This window comes from Pristiophorus japonicus, chromosome 5 (assembly GCF_044704955.1).
Source record: "Pristiophorus japonicus isolate sPriJap1 chromosome 5, sPriJap1.hap1, whole genome shotgun sequence".
Taxonomy (NCBI): Eukaryota; Metazoa; Chordata; class Chondrichthyes; family Pristiophoridae; genus Pristiophorus; species Pristiophorus japonicus.
The window spans coordinates 105,685,231-105,705,714 of record NC_091981.1 but is presented as its reverse complement, the minus strand read 5'-3'; the positions used below and the strand labels follow the sequence as shown (position 1 = coordinate 105,705,714).

At 45.8% G+C, this 20,484-nt stretch overlaps 1 protein-coding gene and 1 long non-coding RNA gene across 5 annotated transcripts in view; one reads left to right on the top strand and one right to left on the bottom strand.

The window, feature by feature from the left end:
* Positions 1-20,484, top strand: part of jazf1b (JAZF zinc finger 1b) — a 447,675-nt gene that overhangs the window by 107,353 nt on the left and 319,838 nt on the right. Inside the window, exon 1 of one of the 4 annotated variants that reach the window (XM_070880827.1) lies at positions 5,663-5,866. The exons of the other annotated variants lie outside the window; for them this stretch is intronic. Coding sequence (XP_070736928.1) covers positions 5,833-5,866 — 34 coding nt within the window. The 5' untranslated portion in view covers positions 5,663-5,832. Of the gene's footprint in view, positions 1-5,662; positions 5,867-20,484 lie in introns of those variants that run through there. 4 annotated transcript variants of the gene reach the window in all.
* LOC139264412 (uncharacterized) lies at positions 1,342-20,281 on the bottom strand. Its single transcript, XR_011593342.1, has 3 exons — positions 20,211-20,281; positions 17,045-17,646; positions 1,342-2,344 (listed from the first exon to the last, which is right to left on the bottom strand). It is a non-coding gene; the product is annotated as an uncharacterized lncRNA (long non-coding RNA).

Sequence of the window (20,484 nt, the reverse complement as noted above, 5' to 3'; positions counted from 1 at the left end):
GCATATGACCCCAGCTGATGCCTGAAAAGAGCCACATGCATAAAACAGTGCAGTAATGTTGCTGGTACTGGGCTGCAGGTGTGCGTTAATGAGCTGGCAAATCTCACTGATCACCTCTTTTCGGAAGCACAGCCTTCGAATGCACTGTCGATCGGTCAGGTTCAAGTATGAATGCTTCTCCCTGAAAATTCTTTGCGGGTAAGGCCTCCTCATCATCAGTCTGCTACCTCTTCCATTACCCTTATAACTGCTCAATAAACCTTCTCACATCTGGATCCTCCATTAGACAGGTTGTCAGCAATACATCCTGAGATAGTACAAGCCGCATTCTTTTTAAATCTCCACGATATTTTTCAATTAAAAAAAATATAACTAAAATGCCTTCTACCTTAATAAGTTACTCAGTAACATAATGGGCTCAATTTTCCCCGAGCCCGATTTATGGCATATTGCCAGAGTTGCACTGCTTAATTAGGTAAAAAAAAATGTGGCAGAAAAAAATTCTCCGAGGTTCCCCCGATGTTTGGCCTCTAATCTGCAGCTGCGCAGTGTGGCAAGTTGCCTCGGGGGATTGAGCCTGTGGTCTGCGCTGGAAAAAGGAGCCGGTCCTTCTGCGCATGTGTGAGGGAAAAAACTGACGTTCTTGACGTCGCTGAAATGGCTGCGCATGCACAGTAGAGCTCCGAGTGAGATGCCTTCCTGGCCAGCTGCGGTGAGTACCCTTCACCCGCCGAGTCTCTCCGGCGCCTTCCCGCCACTCTGTGGCCCCTGATTTTGTGCCGGTCAGCTTGTTCCCTTCAATCCGGCGCCTTCCCGCCACACTGTGGCCCCCAATTTCATATCTGCCAGTTCGCTCCCTTCACCCCAAGCCTCTTCGGTGCCTTCCTGCCGCACTGTGGCCCCCGATTTCGTGCCGACCAGCTTGCTTCTTTCACCCCGAGCCTCTCCGGCGCCTTCCCGCCACACTGTGGCCCCCAATTTCATATCTGCCAGTTCGCTCCCTTCACCCCGAGCCTCTCCGGCGCCTTCCCGCCGCTCTGTGGCCCCCGATTTCGTGCCGTCGAGGTCCGCTCCGCTTCCCGCCCCAGCCCAGGCCGAATGGCCTCCGATGTACTTACCTGCGCCGATTTCTTTAATTTTCCGTAGGGCTTTTCTCAAGAGGCCACATACGCTGGCTTAAGTAGAAATAGAGTAACTATTAGCTGGCCAAAGTTGCCTAAATGGCCAGAATTGCCATTTATGTACGGAATTCCCATAGCATTTGAGGTATTCCTAAATAATTTATACACCTGGAATAAAAATAAAATTTCCCATTTTCAAATTTAATTAAAAGTCTCTTCAATAAAGTGTATACAATAAAAATGTAATTTTTTGAAAAATAATTTTAAACATTTTAATCTGGGTCAAAATTTACATAAACTAATTTTAAATGTTTGTGCGTGCTTTTTTTATTTTAAAATGTTTTATTTAAGATTTATATTAATCCTTAAGCTGGTGAAATCAGGTACTACACCTGTTTTTACCAGGCACAAGGGTTTCATGGGCATTTGCTGGACAGCACTTGGGCAAATAGTCCAACTCTGCGCCAACTAAAGTGAATTCTGGGTTGGTGTGGTAGATCTGTCAAGGCAAACCTTGACAGATCGCAAGTTCTGGGTTTTCACACCTGTGCAGCGCATGTGCAACCCGGAACTTGCGGAACCTTTCTGATGGCTTACGACAGCGTATGCTATACGCCGTCATCAAGAGCGAAAAATTCTGGCCAGTATCACATCTGAAAGACAGCGCCTGTGACAATGCAGCACTTCCATAGCACTGCATTGAAGTGCCAGCCTAGGTTACACACCAGGTCCTGGAGTGCGCTTGAACACACAACCTGCTGACTCAGGTTATGCTAAACATTTTGATTATAATTGTATATTATTAGTATGTTGTTAGTATAATGCATTTTTGTATACTGTTTCAGATTTGATTCCTTCCTCTGCATTCCATAAAGTTTGTTCCAAAATCATTCAATAAGGAATCATTTGATACAAATTGAAGTCTCCTAGAAAAATCTTGGTAAAGTAGATTGATGTGTGTCGTGGGTCCCTGCCAGCAAACTAATGAGGTTGCATGACACAAATGTTTGCTTGTATGTTGGATCAGCTCATCAGTGATGCCAATGTTGTGTCCTAATTACCTCGTGCCTGGGGATCTGTAGAACAGTTGTTCTTCATGGCTTTTTGGGGTCAGCTATTTAGCAGGAATCTGCAGATGGCTGAGGTGTTTGCTCCTTCAGTCCTCAGAGCTTCCAAAAGTAGAGTCTTCTATCAAGTCATGCCAGCTTCTAACAGGTGCTTGTCTGTAGAGAGACACCATTACAGTTTTAGATGCTATTGTGCAAACCTATTTCCAAAAAGTGCATGTCAAAATCTATAACAACTCTTACAGATCAGAAATAAAAACAGAAAATGCTGGAAATATTCAGCAGGTCAGGCAGCATGTGGCGAGAGAAACAAAGATCATTGACCTGAAACATTAACTTTGCTTCTGATCTGCAAAGTACTTCAGATGCTGGAAATTTGAAATAAAAACAGGACATACTGCCTGGCCTGCTGTGTATTTCCAGCAGTTCGTTTTTATTTCAGATTTCCAGCATTTGCAATATTTTGCTTTTTCCTTATAGATCAGATTTATTTTATATTCTTAAACCTCAAGAATACATTTAGCAATATACAGCCATTGTGTTACTGTGCTTGTTACCTCTCCGGCTCAGATTTGATCCTCTAGTATGTTCGGTCTTCAAGTTGTCTCAAATAACACTTAGCTTGCTAATTTCAGATTTCTATTGTATATTCAAATGGCTTTTCAGCAGGCGAGAACATAACATAAGAACAGAAAAAATAGGAGCAGGACTAGGCCATTTGGCCCCTCGAGCCTGCTCCGCCACTCAATAAGATCATAGCTAATCTGATCCTGGCCTCAACTCCACTTCCCCGCCTGTTTCCCATAACCCTTGACTCCCTTATCATTCAAAAATCTGTCTATCTCCACCTTAAATATATTCAATGACCTCCACAGCTCCTTGGGGTAGAGAATTCCAAAGATTTACGACCCTCTGAAAGAAGAAATTCCTCCTCATTTCTGTCTTAAATTGACGACCCCTTATTCTGAAACTATGCCCCCTAGTTGTAGATTCCCCCATGAGGGGAAACATCCTCTCTGCATCTACCCTGTCCAGCCCTCTCAGAATCTTATATGTTTCAATAAGATCACACCTCATTCTTCTAAACTCAAATGAGTATAGGCCCAACCTGCTGAACCCCTTCATCTTCGGAATCAACCTCATGAATCTTCTCTGAACTGCCTCCAATGCAAGTATATCCTTCCTTAAATAAGACCAAAACTGTATGCAGTACTCCAGGTGTAGTCTTACCAATGCCCTGTACAGTTGGAGCAGAACTTCCCTGCTTTTATACTCCATTCCCCTTGCAATAAAGGCCAACATTCCATTTGCCTTCCTGATTACTTGCTGTACCTGCATGCTAACTTTTTGTGTTCAATGAACAAGAACCCCCAGATTCCCCTCTACTGCAGCATTTTGTAATCTCTTCCTATTTAAATAGTAATTTGCTTTTTTATTTTTCTTACCAAAGTGGATAACCTCACATTTTCCCACATTATAGTCCATCTGCCAAATTTTTGCCCACTCGCTGAGCCTATCTATATCCCTTTGTAGATTCCTTATGGCCTCCTCACAACTTGCTTTCCCACCTATCTTTGTATCACCAGCAAATTTGGCTACGTTACACACGGTCCCGTCATCCAAGTCATTAATATAAATTGTAAATAGTTGAGGGCCCAGCACTGATCCCTGTGGCACCCCACTAGTTACAGTTTGCCAACCTGAAAATGACCCATTTATCCTGACTCTCTGTTTTCTGTTAGTTAGTCAATCCTCTATCCACACTAATATATTACCACCAACCCCGTGAGCTCTTATCTTGTGCAGTAATTTTTTATGTGGCACCTTATCGAATGCTTTCTGGAAATCCAAATACACTACATCTACTGGTTCCCCTTTATTCACCCTGCTCATTATATCCTCAAAGAACTCCAGCACATTTGTCAAACATGATTTCCTCTTCATAAAACCATGCTGACTCTGCCTGACTGCATTTTGATTTTCTAAATGTCCTGCTACTACTTGCTTAATGATGGACGTAAGCATTTTCCCAATGACAGATGTTAGGCTAACTTCTATAGTTTCCTGCTATCTGTCTCCCTCCTTTCTTAAATAGGGGCGTTACATTTGCAATTTTCTCGTCCGCTGGGACCTCTCCAGAATCCAGGGAATTTTGGTAGATTACAACCAATGCATCCATTATCTCTGCAGCCACTTCTTTTAAGATCCTAGAATGCAGGCTAGCAGGTCCAGGCAACTTGTCCACCTTTAGTTCCATTTGTTTGCCTAGTACTTTATCTCTCGTGATAATTGTTTTAAGTCCCCCCCACGAGCTCCCTGATTATCAATTATTGGGATGTTTTTAATGTCTTCTACCGTGAAGACTAAGGATAAGTCTAAGGATAAGGGGTAAGCCATTTAGAGTCTAAGGATAAGGGGTAAGCCATTTAGGACCAAGATGAGGAGAAACTTCTTCACCCAGAGAGTGGTGAACCTGTGGAATTCTCTACCACAGAAAGTAGTTGAGGCCAATTCACTAAATATATTCAAAAAGGAGTTAGATGTAGTCTTTACTATGAGGGGGATTAAGGGGTATGGCGAGAAAGCAGGAATGGGGTACTGAAGTTGCATGTTCAGCCATGAACTCATTGAATGGCGGTGCAGGCTAGAAGGGCCGAATGGCCTACTCCTGCACCTATTTTCTATGTTTCTATGACCAATACAAAATATTTGTTCAAGGTCTCCGCAATTTTCCTGTTCCCCATTATTAATTCCCCAGTCTCATCCTCTAAGGGACCAATGTTTACTTTCGCTACTCGCTTCCTTTTTATATACCTGTAGAAGCTCTTGCTGTCTGTTTTTATATTTCTTGCTAGTTTACACTCATATGCTATCTTCTCTGCCTTTATCATTTTTTAGTCGTCCTTTGCTGGTTTCTAAAAATTTCCTAATCCTCTGGCCTTCCACTGTTTGTCGCAACTTTGCATGCCTTTGTTTTTAATTTGTTACCGTCCTTTACTTAGTCATCATTATAGGCAGTCCCTCGAAATCGAGGAAGACTTGCTTACACTCCAAAAATAAGTTCTCAGGTGACTGTACAGTCCAATACAATAATCACAGTCTCTGTCTGTCCCAACTGTGTTGAAGGAAAGGGTGGGTGGGGAGTCTGGTTTGCCACACGCTCCTTCCGCTGCCTGCACTTGTCCTCCACATGCTCTTGGCAATGAGACTCGAGGTGCTCAGCGCCCTCCCAGATGTTCTTCCTTCACTTCGGGCGATCTTGGGCCAGGGATTCCCAGGTGCCGGTGGGGCTTTATCAAAGAGGCTTTTCAAGCTCTTAAAGATGGCGGATGGGATGGCAGCTCCCTAGGGAGCTCTCCCCAAACAAACTTCTCCCTGGCCATCTGCTGCCATCTTTCACCCTTCTCTCCCTCAATCTCCACCCTCCACTGTTTAAGCCACCCCCACCCCCCCCCCGGCCCTAATAGTGGGTGCATTCCTCCTCCTCTCCCCCTAAAGTATATCCCTTATCCCTAAAACCTGTACTGCAAGGGCAGGTACCTGAGCCCACTGCCCATCCCCAATCAAGACTAAACTTCCAACTGGACCTTCGCTTTTCGCTCCCCACTGGACGTGGCCAACTCAGCTGTCCCACCCGATCCTCGATGGCGGTGAGCTTTCAACCAGCTCCGATCACAGGTTTGGGCTTTATCTTGTCTCTCCGCCCTAACGCGCGGGCCTTTGTCCCTCCGGCGCCGTCCTGACCTTCCGTCCTCCGGCGATGTCGGCCTTCCTCCCTCCGGCGACGTCCTGGCCTTCCTCCCTCCGGCGACGTCCTGGCCTTCCTCCCTCCGGCGACGTCCTGGCCTTCCTCCCTCCGGCGACGTCCTGGCCTTCCTCCCTCCGGCGACGACCTGACCTTCCTCCCTCCGGCGACGTCCTGACCTTCCTCCCTCCATCAACATTCTGGCCTTCCTCCATCAACATTCTGGCCTTCCTCCCCTCCGGCGACGTCCTGACCTTCCTCCCCTCCGGCGACGTCCTGGCCTTTCTTCCTTCCTCCATCAACATTCTGGCCTTCCTCCCCTCCGGCGACGTCCTGACCTTCCTCCCTCCGTCAACATTCTGGCCTTCCTCCCTCCGGCGACGTCCTGACCTTCCTTCCTCCATCAACATTCTGGCCTTCCTTCCCTCCGGCGGCTTCCTGGCCTTCCTTCCTTCCTCCATCAACATTCTGGCCTTCCTCCCTCCGGCGACGTCCTGACCTTCCTTCCTCCATCAACATTCTGGCTTTCCTCCCCTCCGGCGACTTCCTGGCCTTCCTTCCTTCCTCCATCAACATTCTGGCCTTCCTCCCCTCCGGCGACGTCCTGGCCTTCCTTCCTCCCTCCGGCGACGTCCTGGCCTTCCTTCCTCCCTCCGGCGACGTCCTGGCCTTCCTTCCTCCCTCCGGCGACGTCCTGGCCTTCCTTCCTCCCTCCGGCGACGTCCTGGCCTTCCTTCCTCCCTCCGGCGACGTCCTGGCCTTCCTTCCTCCCTCCGGCGACGTCCTGGCCTTCCTTCCTCCCTCCGGCGACGTCCTGGCCTTCCTCCCTCCGGCGACGTCCTGACCTTCCTCCCTCCGTCAACATTCTGGCCTTCCTCCCTCCGGTGACGTCCTGACCTTCCTTCCTCCATCAACATTCTGGCCTTCCTCCCCTCCGGCGACGTCCTGGCCTTCCTTCCTTCCTCCATCAACATTCTGGCCTTCCTCCCCTCCGGCGACGTCCTGGCCTTCCTTCCTTCCTCCATCAACATTCTGGTCTTCCTCCCCTCCGGCGACGTCCTGGCCTTCCTCCACTCCGGCGATGTCCTGACCTTCCTCCCTCCGTCAACATTCTGGCCTTCCTCCCTCCGGCGACGTCCTGGCCTTCCTTCCTCCCTCCGGCGACGTCCTGGCCTTCCTTCCTCCCTCCGGCGACGTCCTGGCCTTCCTTCCTCCCTCCGGCGACGTCCTGGCCTTCCTTCCTCCCTCCGGCGACGTCCTGGCCTTCCTTCCTCCCTCCGGCGACGTCCTGGCCTTCCTTCCTCCCTCCGGCGACGTCCTGGCCTTCCTTCCTCCCTCCGGCGACGTCCTGGCCTTCCTTCCTCCCTCCGGCGACGTCCTGGCCTTCCTCCCTCCGGCGACGTCCTGACCTTCCTCCCTCCGTCAACATTCTGGCCTTCCTCCCTCCGGTGACGTCCTGACCTTCCTTCCTCCATCAACATTCTGGCCTTCCTCCCCTCCGGCGACGTCCTGGCCTTCCTTCCTTCCTCCATCAACATTCTGGCCTTCCTCCCCTCCGGCGACGTCCTGGCCTTCCTTCCTTCCTCCATCAACATTCTGGTCTTCCTCCCCTCCGGCGACGTCCTGGCCTTCCTCCACTCCGGCGATGTCCTGACCTTCCTCCCTCCGTCAACATTCTGGCCTTCCTCCCTCCGGCGACGTCCTGACCTTCCTTCCTCCATCAACATTCTGGCCTTCCTCCCCTCCGGCGACGTCCTGGCCTTCCTTCCTTCCTCCATCAACAATCTGGCCTTCCTCCCCTCCGGCGACGTCCTGGCCTTCCTTCCTTCCTCCATCAACATTCTGGCCTTCCTCCCCTCCGGCGACGTCCTGGCCTTCCTTCCTTCCTCCATCAACATTCTGGCCTTCCTCCCCTCCGGCGACGTCCTGGCCTTCCTCCCCTCCGGCGACGTCCTGGCCTTCCTCCCCTCCGGCGACGTCCTGGCCTTCCTCCCTCCGGCGACTTCCTTAGTTAGCCACAGATGATTCATCCTTCTCTTAGAGTCTTTTTCACTATAATATATCTTTGCTGAGAGTTATGAATTATCTCCTTAAATGTTTGCCACTGCTTTTCTACAGTCTCACCCTTCAATATATTTTCCCAGTCCACTTTAACCAACTCTGCCTTCATACCTTTGTAATTAACTTTAATTAAGTTCAGGACACTAGTTTGTGATCTAGCTTTCTCATCCTCAAACTTAATTTGAAATTCTATCATGCTATGATCACTCTTCCCAAGAGGATCCTTCACTACGAGATCATTAATGAATCCAGACTTGTTACACATTACCAGATCTAGAATACTGTGCTCCCTGGTTGGTTCCACGACGTATTGTTCCAAGAAACCATCCTGCATACATGCTATGAACTCTTTCTCAAGGCTACCTTTGCCAATTTGATTTGTCCAATCAATATGAAGATTAAAATTGCCCATGATTATTGCCATACCTTTCCTACAAGCCTCCATTATTTCTTGATTTATACTCTGTCCTGCTGTGTGGCTACTGCTTGGGGACCTATAGACCACTCCCACCAGTGACTTCTTTCCTTTATTATTTCTTATCTCTACCCAAACTGATTCTACATATTGATCTTCTAAACCAATATCATTTCTCACTGCTGCACTGATCTCATCCCTTATTAACAGAGCTACCCTACCTCATTTTCCTTTCTGCCTATTCAGGGGGATGGGAACCAATACAGGGAGACAGAGGGAAACAAAAAGGAGACAAAAACAAAAGACAGAAAAGAGATGAGTAAAAGTGGAGGGCAGAGAAACCAAAGGCAAGAAACAAAAAGGACCACTCAATATAAAAGGGCTGCAGGAGGGGTAAAAACTAAAAATCATGGTTTTAAAAACTAGGATGAAAACACTCTACCTAAATGCACGCAGCATTAGAAATAAAGTAAATGAGTTGACGGCACAAATCATTACAAATGGGTATGATTTGATGGCCATTACAGAGACATGGTTGCAAGGTGGCCAGGACTGGGAATTAAATGTACAGGGGTATCTGACGATTCGGAAAGATAGGCAGGAAGGGAAGGGAGGTGGGGTAGCTCTGTTAATAAGGGATGATATCAGGGCAGTTTTGAGGGATGATATTGGCTCCAATGAACAAAATGTTGAATCATTGTGGGTGGAGATTAGAGATAGTAAGGGGAAAAAGTCACTGGTCGGCGTAGTTTATAGGCCCTCAAATAATAGCTTCATGGTGGGGCGGGCAATAATAAAGGGAATAATGGAGGCATGTGAAAAAGGAACAGCAGTAGTTATGGGGGATTTTAACCTACATATCGATTGGTCAAATCAAATCGCATGGGGTAGCCTGGAGGAGGAATTCATAGAATGCATACGGGATTGTTTCTTAGAACAGTATGTAACAGAGCCTACAAGGGAGCAAGCCATTTTGGATCTGGTCCTGTGTAACGAGACAGGAATAATAAACGATCTCCTCGTAAAAGATCCTCTCGGAATGAGTGATCACAATATGGTTGAATTTGTAATACAGATTGAGGATGAGGAAGTTGTGTCAGAAACGAGAGTACTATGCTTAAACAAAGGGGACTACAGTGGGATGAGGGCAGAGTTGGCTAAAGTAGACTGGAAACAAGGACTAAACGGTGGCACAATTGAGGAACAGTGGAGGACTTTTAAGGAGCTCTTTCATAATGCGCAACAAAAATATATTCCAGTGAAAAAGAAGGGCGGCAAGAGAAGAGATAACCAGCCGTGGATAACCAAGGAAATAAAGGAAAGTATCAAATCAAAGACCAATGCGTATAAGGTGGCCAAGGTTAGTGGGAAACTAGAGGATTGGGAAGATTTTAAGCAACAGCAAAGAATGACTAAAAAAGCAATAAAGAAAGGGAAGATAGATTACGAAGGTAAACTTGCGCAAAACATAAAAACAGATAGTAAAAGCTTTTACAGATATATAAAACGGAAAAGAGTGACTAAAGTAAATGTTGGTCCCTTAGAAGATGGAAAGGGGGATTTAATAATGGGAAATGTGGAAATGGCTGAGACCTCAAACAATTATTTTGCTTCCATCTTCACAGTGGAAGACACAAAAACCATGCCAAAAATTGCTGGTCATAGGAATGTGGGAAGGGAGGACCTTGAGATGATCACTATCACTAGGGAGGTAGTGCTGGACAGACTAATGGGATTGAAGGTAGACAAGTCCCCTGGTCCTGATGAAATGCATCCCAGGGTATTAAAAGAGATGGCGGAAGTTATAGCAGATGCATTTGTTATAATCTGCCAAAATTCTCTGGACTCTGGGGAGGTACCAGCGGATTGGAGAGCAGCTAATGTAACGCCTCTGTTTAAAAAAGGGGGCAGGCAAAAGGCAGGTAACTATAGGCCAGTTAGTTTAACATCTGTAGTGGGGAAAATGCTTGAAACTATCATTAAGGAAGAAATAGCGGGACATCTGGATAGGAATAGTGCAATCAAGCAGACGCAGCATGGATTCATGAAAGGAAAATCATGTTTAACTAACTTACTGGAATTCTTTGAGGATATAACGAGCATGGTGGATAGAGGTGTACCGATAGATGTGGTGTATTTAGATTTCCAAAAGACATTCGATAAGGTGCCACACAAAAGGTTACTGCAGAAGATAAAGGTACGCGGAGTCAGAGGAAATGTATTAGCATGGATAGAGAATTGGCTGGTGAACAGAAAGCAGAGAGTCGGGATAAATGGGTCCTTTTCCGGTTGGAAATCAGTGGTTAGTGGTGTGCGACACGGTTCAGTGCTGGGACCACAACTGTTTACAATATATATAGATGACCTAGAGGAGGGGACAGAGTGTAGTGCAACAAAATTTGCAGATGACACAAAGATTAGTGGGAAAGCGGGTTGTGTAGAGGACTCAGAGAGGCTACAAGGAGATTTGGATAGGTTAAGCGAATGGGCTAAGGTTTGGCAGATGGAATACAATGTCGGAAAGTGTGAGGTCATCCACCTTGGGGAAAAAAACAGTAAAAGGGAATATTATTTGAATGGGGAGAAATTACAACATGCTGTGGTGCAGAGGGACCTGGGGGTCCTTGTGCATGAATCCCAAAAGGTTAGTTTGCAGGTGCAGCAGGTAATCAGGAAGGCAAATGGAATGTTGGCCTTCATTGCGAAAGGGATGGAGTACAAAAGCAGGGAGGTGTTGCTGCAACTGTATAAGGTATTGGTAAGGCCGCACCTGGAGTACTGCGTGCAGTTTTGGTCACCTTACTTAAGGAAGGATATACTAGCTTTGGAAGGGGTACAGAGACGATTCACTAGGCTGATTCGAGAAATGAGGGGGTTAACTTATGATGATAGATTGAGTAGACTGGGTCTTTACTCCTTGGAGTTCAGAAGGATGAGGGGTGATCTTATAGAAACATTTAAAATCATTAAAGGGATAGACAAGATAGAGGCAGAGAGGTTGTTTTCCATTGGTGGGGGAGACTAGAACTAGGGGGCACAGCCTCAAAATACGGAGGAGCCAATTTAAAACCGAGTTGAGAAAGAATTTCTTCTCCCAGAGGGTTGTGAATCTGTGGAATTCTCTGCCCAAGGAAGCAGTTGAGGGCTGGCTCATTGAATGTTTTCAAGTCAAAGATAGATAGATTTTTAAGCAATAAGGGAATTAAGGGTTACGGGGAGAGGGCAGGTAAGTGGAGCTGAGTCCACGACCAGATCAGCAATGATCTTGTTGAATGGCGGAGCAAGCTCGAGGGGCTAGATGGCCTACTCCTGTTCCTAATTCTTATGTTCTTATGTTCTTACGAAATGGCAGATACCCCTGAATATTCAGTTCCCAGCCTTAGTCACCTTGCAACCACATCTCTAATGGCAATCAGATCATATCCATTTATTTCTATTTGTGCTGTCAACTCGTCTATCTTATTACGAATGCTTCAAATGAGAAGCTAATACTTATGTTCAAGATATCGCAATTGTTGTCTATCTTCTACCACACAGTGGGGGTCATTTTAACAAAACTCAAGTCGGCCACCCATTTTACACTCCACCCGATTTTACTCAAGTGAGTGGAGAATAAAATTGTGCAGGATATAAAAGGGTTGTCTAACTCAAACTCGTCCATTTGCCTCCCTGAAATCTGGGTTAAAAGTATCCCCAGTGAAGCTAGAAAATTTGCATGTCTTTGTTGGCTTGCTATATTAAGAAGAAGAGGAAGCCACTGAGCTGCCTAAAAATTAAAACATTTTGAGATTGCTTCTGGTGCCTGTGCACTTGAGAGTGACTGCATAGGTACCTCCTTGATTTAATCTTTTCAAGCCCCCTCTGCTGACCATTGAATGCCTTGGCCTAAAATGTGACCCGTGTCCTGTGTTCGAAGTGGGTAAATACCACAAAACATGGCGGAGGCTGTGTTTCAAGCACCCTCCCACATGTACATGTGCGTGTGTATCTATGTGCATGTGAGATAGAGAAGGGGGAATGATTGTACTAATTGCACACCTATTTTAACTTTTAGTTAGGTTTCAGATTATACTCTATAAACTTCAAAATCATATTAAGCTGAAAGAAAAAGCAAAGTGCCTCATCCAAATTGAAGTTCTTTTTAAAAAGAAAAATCAGTTGAAATTTGAAAACAAATAGAAAGCATCCAATTATCACTTGATTGTCTAACTATTAAGAAAACAGTTGATAATGTAAACGTCCTAAATACTGGCGCATGTGAGATGCAGAGGACGAGACCGATAACTAATTATAAACACCAAATGTAATATTGACAGAGATTTCTTAGAAAGCTACAACCTAGTGCTGTCAGAACTAGGACATCTCCCCACAGTGCTGATAGACTGGGAATCCACCAGTGAGCTAAACATCATATTTCACTCCTTCACAGTACTGCCAGATGAAAAAATCACCCCAAACCCATGCAGTCCCACTCCAGTCAAATTCCAGGACCCCACCGCAGCACTTCCAAAGCCCAGGGCTATTCCTCAGTGCTACCAAAATGCAGGACGCCCGAGTGTAGCTAAACCCTACTTTTCCAACCCAGTACGTCCAGATATCCGATATCTAGCTCCAACTGATACATAAGGGAACAATTGATGGTAAGGAAAGAGGCATACATTATGTACATAGACAGCAGGGAGAACATGATAAGGGAGAATACGAAGAGATTAGTTAGGAGAGAAGTAAACAAAAAGTTAGTAAGGCAAAGAGGAACTATGAAATTAAATTATCAAGGAACATAAAACAAAATAGTAAAATATTTTACAGGCACATCAATAAAAAAAGGAAGGTTGGGATGGGAATAGGGTCATTAAGGGATAGACAGGATAATACCACAGGTAATGATCGAGAGATGGCAGAAATATTAAATAGTTTTGCTTCAGTATTTACCAGGGAGATAGAACAGGTGGACATGACTTGGATGATATTAGTAATGAGAAGTGCATTTAAATTAAAATGGGGATATATTAAATAAATTAATCGAAAGCAAAGAGAATAAAACCCCTGGTCCGGATGGATTGCATCCATGCATTTTAAAAGAATCTAGGGAAGAGATAGCAGAGGCATTATTACACATATTTAATAATTTGTTAGAAAAAGGTGTAGTGCCAGAGGACTAGCGGATGGCTAATGTAATACCTATATTTAAGAAGGTAGATAGAACATGTCCAGGGAATTATAGACCAGTCAGCTTAACATTGGAAAAATAATGGAATCCCTACGAAAGGAGAAAATAGAAGAACTTCTAGAAACAAAAAATATAATAATGAATAGCATGGATTTCAAAAGGGAAAATCTTGCTTGACCAACTTCATTCGATTTTTTGAAGAGGTAAAGACAGAGTAGATAATGGTAATGCAGTAGATGTAATTTATCTAGATTTTCAAGAGGCCTTCGATAAAGTACCTTATAATAGACTGATGAACAAGGTCAGAGAATGCGGAGTTAGGGGACAAGTAGCCTATTTAGACTTTGGAATCAAAAACACAATTTCTAAATTTGTGGATGACACTAAATTGGGGGGGGATAGTTAATACTGAGGAGGATTGGGTATTAAATATTCCTGGTTATAAGGTGTTCAGGAAAGATAGGGGAGGAAAGATGGAAAGTGGTGTGGCAGTCTGCTTCTTAGGCAGTCCCTCGGAGTCGAGGATGATTTGCTTCCATACTAATATGAGTTCTGTCACTGTTGGGGTTGTCCATGAAGGTCCTGACGTTTAGGGTCTCGAACTTCATTTTAAAGGATGGAAGATGCCTCTGCGTAAATTCTTTTAATGTGGGGTGGCCGTTGCACACCAGCTACCACACAGGCTTGACAGAGCAAGGTCTTAGTCCAATGGCAAGTAGATCCAAGACGATTGGAGACCAGGCTCCACTGCATGGGCCTAGTACACACACACACATTCCTACTGTCCTCCCTCCTTCCCACACGTCCTCTCCCTGGGTTTCATAGGGTGCAGAGTAGGCCTCTCAACCTCGCTGCTGGTCCAAACTGAGCCACTCCTGGGCCTTGACCTCGCTGCAGGGCTCTCCATCGCTGCTGGGCTCTGATCTCATTGTTGGGTTCCGACCTCGCTGCAGCTGTCCCGGGCCCCGACCTCACTGCTGGGCTCCGACCTCACTCCAAGGTGTGACAATATTGGTTAAAAGAAAGAAACACTTGCATTTATATAGCGCCTTTCACGACCACTGGATGTCTCTAAGCGCTTTACAGTCAGTTAAGTACTTTTGGAGTGTAGTCACTGTTGTAATGTAAGGAGAATGTTACAGTGCTGGAAAGGGAGGATGTCCTGGAGAGATCAAGGACAGAATCTATATGGCTAGAGTTAAGAAATAATAGAGGTGCCATTACACTACTAGGTGTATTCTATAGACCACCAAATAGTGGGAACGATATGGAGGAGCAAATTTGCAGATAAACTGCAGAGAGGTGCAAGAATTATAGAGGAGTAATAACGGCAGACTTCAACTATCCTAATATAGACTGGGATCGTAATAGTGTAAAGGGCAGAGAAGAGGAAGAATTTTTGAAGTGTGTTCAGGAGAACATTCTTGATCAGTATGATTCTGGCCCAATGAGGGAGGAGGCATTGCTGGTTCTGGGGAGTGAAGTAGGTCAAGTGGAGCAAGTATCAGTAGGTGAACATTTAGAGAACAGTTATCATAGTATCATGAAGTTTAGGTTGGCTATGGAAAAGGACAGTAAGCAATCTTGAGTAAAAATGTTTAACTGAGGAAAGGCCAATTTTAGTAGGTTGAGAACGGATTTGGCCCATGTAAAAAGATAGAGAGTAAGATGAAGACCTCGCTGCACCTCTCCTGGGCCCCGCTCCTCCCGACCTCGCTCCTGGGCCTCGAGCTTGCTGCTGGGCTCCGACCTCGCTCCAAGGTGTGGCAATATTGGTTACTTTTGAACTGTAGTCACTGTTGTAATGGCAGCCAATTTGTGCACAGCAAGCTCCCACAAGAGCAATGTGATAATGACCAGATAGTCTGTTTTAGTGATGTTGATTGAGGAATAAATATTGGCCAGGACACCAGGGATAACGCCCTGCTCTTTGGTTAACAAAATGTTATCACAACAACAACAACAACTTGCGTTTATATAGCGCCTTCAATATAGTGAAATGTCCCGAGGCGCTTCACAGGAGTGTTATGACAAAACAAATAAATTTGACACCGAGCTACACAAGAAATTACGGCAGATGAAAGAGGTTGGTTTTAAGGAGCATCTTAAAGGAAAATAGAGAGGCAGAGTGGTTTAGGGAGTGTGTTCCAGAATTTGGGCCTAGGCAGCTGAAGGCACGGTCACCAAAGGCTGAGCGATTATAATCAGGGATGCTTAAGAGGGCAGAATTTGAGGAGCGTAGACATCTCGGTGGGGGGGTGGGGGGGATGTGTGAGGCTGAAGGAGATTACAAAGATAGGGGGCCGAGGCCATGGAGGGCTTTGTAAACAAGGATGAGAATTTTGTAATTGAGGCATTGCTTAATCGGGAGCCGATGTAGGTCAACGAGCACAGAGGTGATGGGTAAGCGGGACTTGGTGCGAGTTAGGACACGGCTATCGTGTTTTGGATGACCTCAAGTTTATGTAGCATAGAATGTGGGAGGCCAACCAGGAGTGCGTTGGAGTAGTCAAGTCTAGAGATAACAAAGGCATGGATGAGAGTTTCAGCAGCAGATGAGCTGAGGCTGGGGCGGAAACGGGCAATGTTGCTTCGGTGGAAATAGGCGGTTTTAGTTATGCTGCGGATATGTGGCCGGAAGCTCATTTCAGGCTCAAATATGAAACCTAGGTTGCAAACAGTGTGGTCAGCCTCAGACAGAAGTTGGGGCGAGGGATGGAGTCGGTGGCTAGGGAACGGAGTTTGTGGTGGGAATCAAAGACAATGGTTCGGTCTTCCCAATATTTAATTGAAGAAAATTTCTGCTCATCCTGTACTGAATGTCGGACAAGCAGTCTTGACAATTTAGAGAGCATGGAGAGGTCGCATTATTTAATGGAAGCTGGAGGTTGTAGGAGGGAAAGAGATCATGGGAAGCTAGAGGGGTATAGGTTGCTATGGGAATAGGGGCTTCTGGAAGGGAAGGGGGCTGATTGGAAGCCAGAGGGGTATGGGTTGCTATGGAGTGAAGTGCAGTGGGGATGGAGATGAGGGAATGGGAAGCAAGCAGTGCAAGGGCTGCAAACTGCCTTTTACAAGTGCCTGCCATTGGAAAATGTGATGAGCGGTGCTCCGTGGCTCCCTTTTATGTTACACCACACTACCACGATCTCCAGCCTCAAAGCAAGAAGTAAAAGACAGAGAAAGAATCAAAAGGGGATAGAGACAGAAGCAAAAAGCAAGTTAGAGAAACAAAAGAACAAAGGTGAGAGAGAAGGGGAAGCAAAACAGGAGAGAAACGAATGACAACTGCAAAAAGACGGAGTTTAGAAAGAACCATAGCCTTTGATTTACTGTGTGCAAAACCACAGGAGATCCATTGGTATTATATTAAAATTATTTCATGAACTTGCATTTTCTGTTTGTCACACTTAGTTCCTGCGCCATGATTTGTGTGTCATACTTGAGTATGACTATTATATTTACCTTTTAGCCTTCCCAATGCCTGTTGGCACTGCAGCTTCTTGTATGTCTGTCTCCTAATTCTGTTATCTTCCGTAGCACCCATAGCAACTCATAGTCTAATTTCCAACTACCCTCTCCTCTTCCTAAAAGCTATTCGCTCCCATAGCAACCTCTTTATTTTCTACTTATTAGCAAATCTCCCAAGTCGTTGCACATAATGTCAGAGGTTTATAAGGAACATGGCTGTTTTTTCAAATAATATTACCAGGGATACTGATTTAGCAATATTGAGAGCAGCTTTTGGAGCACTGGGAAGGGGGCCCAGGGCCTGGTTATACTGGAATGGAGTGTCAGGGTCCAGCAATATTGGCATGAGTAAGGTTTAACAGCCTTGTGGGGAGAGAGGTGAAGGAAAATGGGACCAAAATTGCTCTTTTGAACCATCAGGCTCCAAAACCTCCAACATGTTTCCATCAGTCGGTCTCTGATCAGTCAGCAGCCACTTTTGTGCTTTCAGGTATTCATTTGTGATGAGCCATCTCTGTTTTCTTTTCCATCAACAAAGAAAGTATTGTAATGGGTGTTGCTGTTCACAGGTACTGCATCTCACAGGTATTGTTTGTCTGTAAGGAGTTCATAACAGAAAAGCACCATTATATAAATGTAAACAGTTGACTGCACTGTTAAAAGCACTGAGAATTCATTCTCCAGTTTCTTTCAAAATCTTTTCTGAAAAATAAATAAACACCCCTCAACTCTTATTGATGCACAGATTGGATAGGCTGGATTTGTTTTCTTTGGAACAGAAGAGGCTGAGGCGAGACTTTATTGAGGTGTATAAAATTATGAGGTGCCTAGATATAGTGGATAGGAAGGGCCTATTTCCCTTAGCAGAGGGGGCATATATTTAAAGTAATTGGTAGGAGGTTTAGAAGGGATTTGGGGGGAATTTTTTTTACCCAGATGGTGGTGGGGGTCTGAAACTCACTGCCTGAAAGGGTGGTAGAGGCAGAAACCCTCACCACATTTAAAATATACTTGGAAGTGCCGTAACCTACAAGGCTACGGATCAAGAGCTGGAAAGTGGGATTAGGCTGGATAGCTCTTTTTCGGCTGGTGCGGACACAATGGGCCGGAATGGCCTCCTTTTGTGCTGTAAATTTCTATGATTGCATGCGAGAAAATCCTGCAAACTGTAACATGCTCACAAATGTGATTGAAAGTTCTTTCTAATTATTGAAGTAAAAGTGGTTAGAGTAGAGTCCCCTGGGAGGACAGACGCACCAACATTAGCATCCTCGACCAGGCCAACATCCCCAGCATTGAAACACTGACCACATTTGATCAGCTCTGCTGGGCAGGCCACATCATTCACACGCCAGACACGAGACTCCCAAAGCAAGCGCTCTACTTGGAACTCCTTCACGGCAAACGAGCCAAAGGTGGGCAGAGGAAATGTTACAGGGACACCCTCAAAGCCTCCCTGAAAAAGTGCAACATCCCCACTGACACCTGGGAGTCCCTGGCCAAAGATCGCCCTAAGTGGAGGAAGTGCATCGGGGAGGGTGCTGAGCACCTCGAGTCTCGTCGCCAAGAGCATGCAGAAATCAAGCGCAGGCTGCGGAAAGAGCGTGCGGCAAACCAGTCCCACCCACCCCTTCCCTTAACGACGACTATCTGTCCCAGCTGTGACGGACTGTGGTTCTCGTATTGGACTGTTCAGCTACCTAAAGACTCATTTTGGGAGTGGAAGCGGGTCTTCCTCAATTCCGAGGGACTGCCTATGATCATGATCATGATTTACGCTAGATTAAGGCTTTGAACTAAAAACTTTAATGAAAATAATAAGACACACAAGCAATTTAGTGATATTGTAAAATTTGTAGAATTTTTCACTTTTTTTCTCTACTGCTACACTGCAAATCGGGGTGGCTGTAGTTGAAAATGGGGTGGGGAATTACCTGCCCATTAGCTGTCTGAGGCCTGACCAACACCATTTCAGGTAGGAGTCCAATTCGGCTGCTCGTGTTCCCAAAACAGGCGGGAGACATATTAAAATATTGTAGAATCCCATCGCAATTTTCATTTACCGGTGGGCAGTGTGTGTGTCGTGCGTGTCCCTCCTATTGGTACTGCTTGCTCAAAAAACGGCCCCAAAATAATTTTTACAGAATTTTGTGTGATTGTGATTGCTCAGTGCTCAAGCATTGCTGTCTGGGTGTGCAAAATATCACTTCAACAGCATTATTCTTATGCAAATAATCTTTGATTGTAAATCAAGTAGAAACCACTAAAATTTGACTGGTTGTTTGGTTCTCAATATAATCAATTGAAGGTTACAAGAGCTTGGTAATGTGCAAATAGGCTTTGTGGAATTCAGTAAATCATCACTTAAATTCCATGAGCTTTGTTATGTTATGAAAGTCACATCCTGGATGTTTTGTACCCATTTTGAACTTCAAACGGTAAGAGAGGTATATACGAGGGGCGGCACGCCCCCACCTCTTCAGTTTCTCTTGTACCACTGGACTGCACCCTATATGGACCTGACTCATAGGGCTGGATTTTCCCGCTTCCCACCTCCCACCCGCACGGTGTTCGGAGACGGTGGGAAACCCGGCAGTTTTAGCTCCACAGCGTGCATGCGACATAGCGGGCGGGCTCCCCACCCAGAAGCCAGCCAAGTGGGCCCAGGATAGGGGTTCCGATCCTCAATTCCGGGCTGAGTCACAATCTCGGAGGGGGTGGGGGGGTGCGGGCTGCTGGTGGGGGAACTTGTGGAGCTGGGAGGAAGCACACCTACCCCCCCGGAGGCTGTGGCCGCCTCATTGCAGCTGCAGGGAAACCCGAGCTCCAGGATCGCCGGCCACTTGCAGTAAAACATGCACAGCAGGTTAAAGTAGAGGCTTCAGGCATCATTATCATATTTCAATTGACAATCCGCCTCCTGGCAGGGGATTGGCTGCCCGCCACCCGTCCCGCCTGAGTAAAAGGTGAAAGTTAGTGGGTTGGGGTCGGGTTTTAGATTTATACAACTTTCACTTCTCCCACCCCCGCCTCTAACCCACTCATTTTTCCTGTGAAAATTCCGTCTCTAGCCGGTGGTTAGCTAAATTTTCATGCATTATGTTTTATGCTGGTCCAGGATTAGTACAGCAAAATGTTGGCGATATTATTTTTTTTATACCTACGGAGGCGTAAGTTATGCTTTCTATAATCAAGTGAAAGTATTGACACGGAATTTGTGTTCGGCATCCTTCCAACTGAATCGAACAGCAACTTCTGGATTATGCACATGCGCAGTTAAACGTGGAAATCCAGAAGTTGCTGTCAGTTATTCCCTGCTCCTCCGCAGGAGGCTGTTGAACGCCCCACAGCCGGCAATTAATTGAAATCACTGAACTGACAGAAACTTCCACTCTTACGCTGGAATATTGCTCTTTAAAAACTCCTGCAAAAGT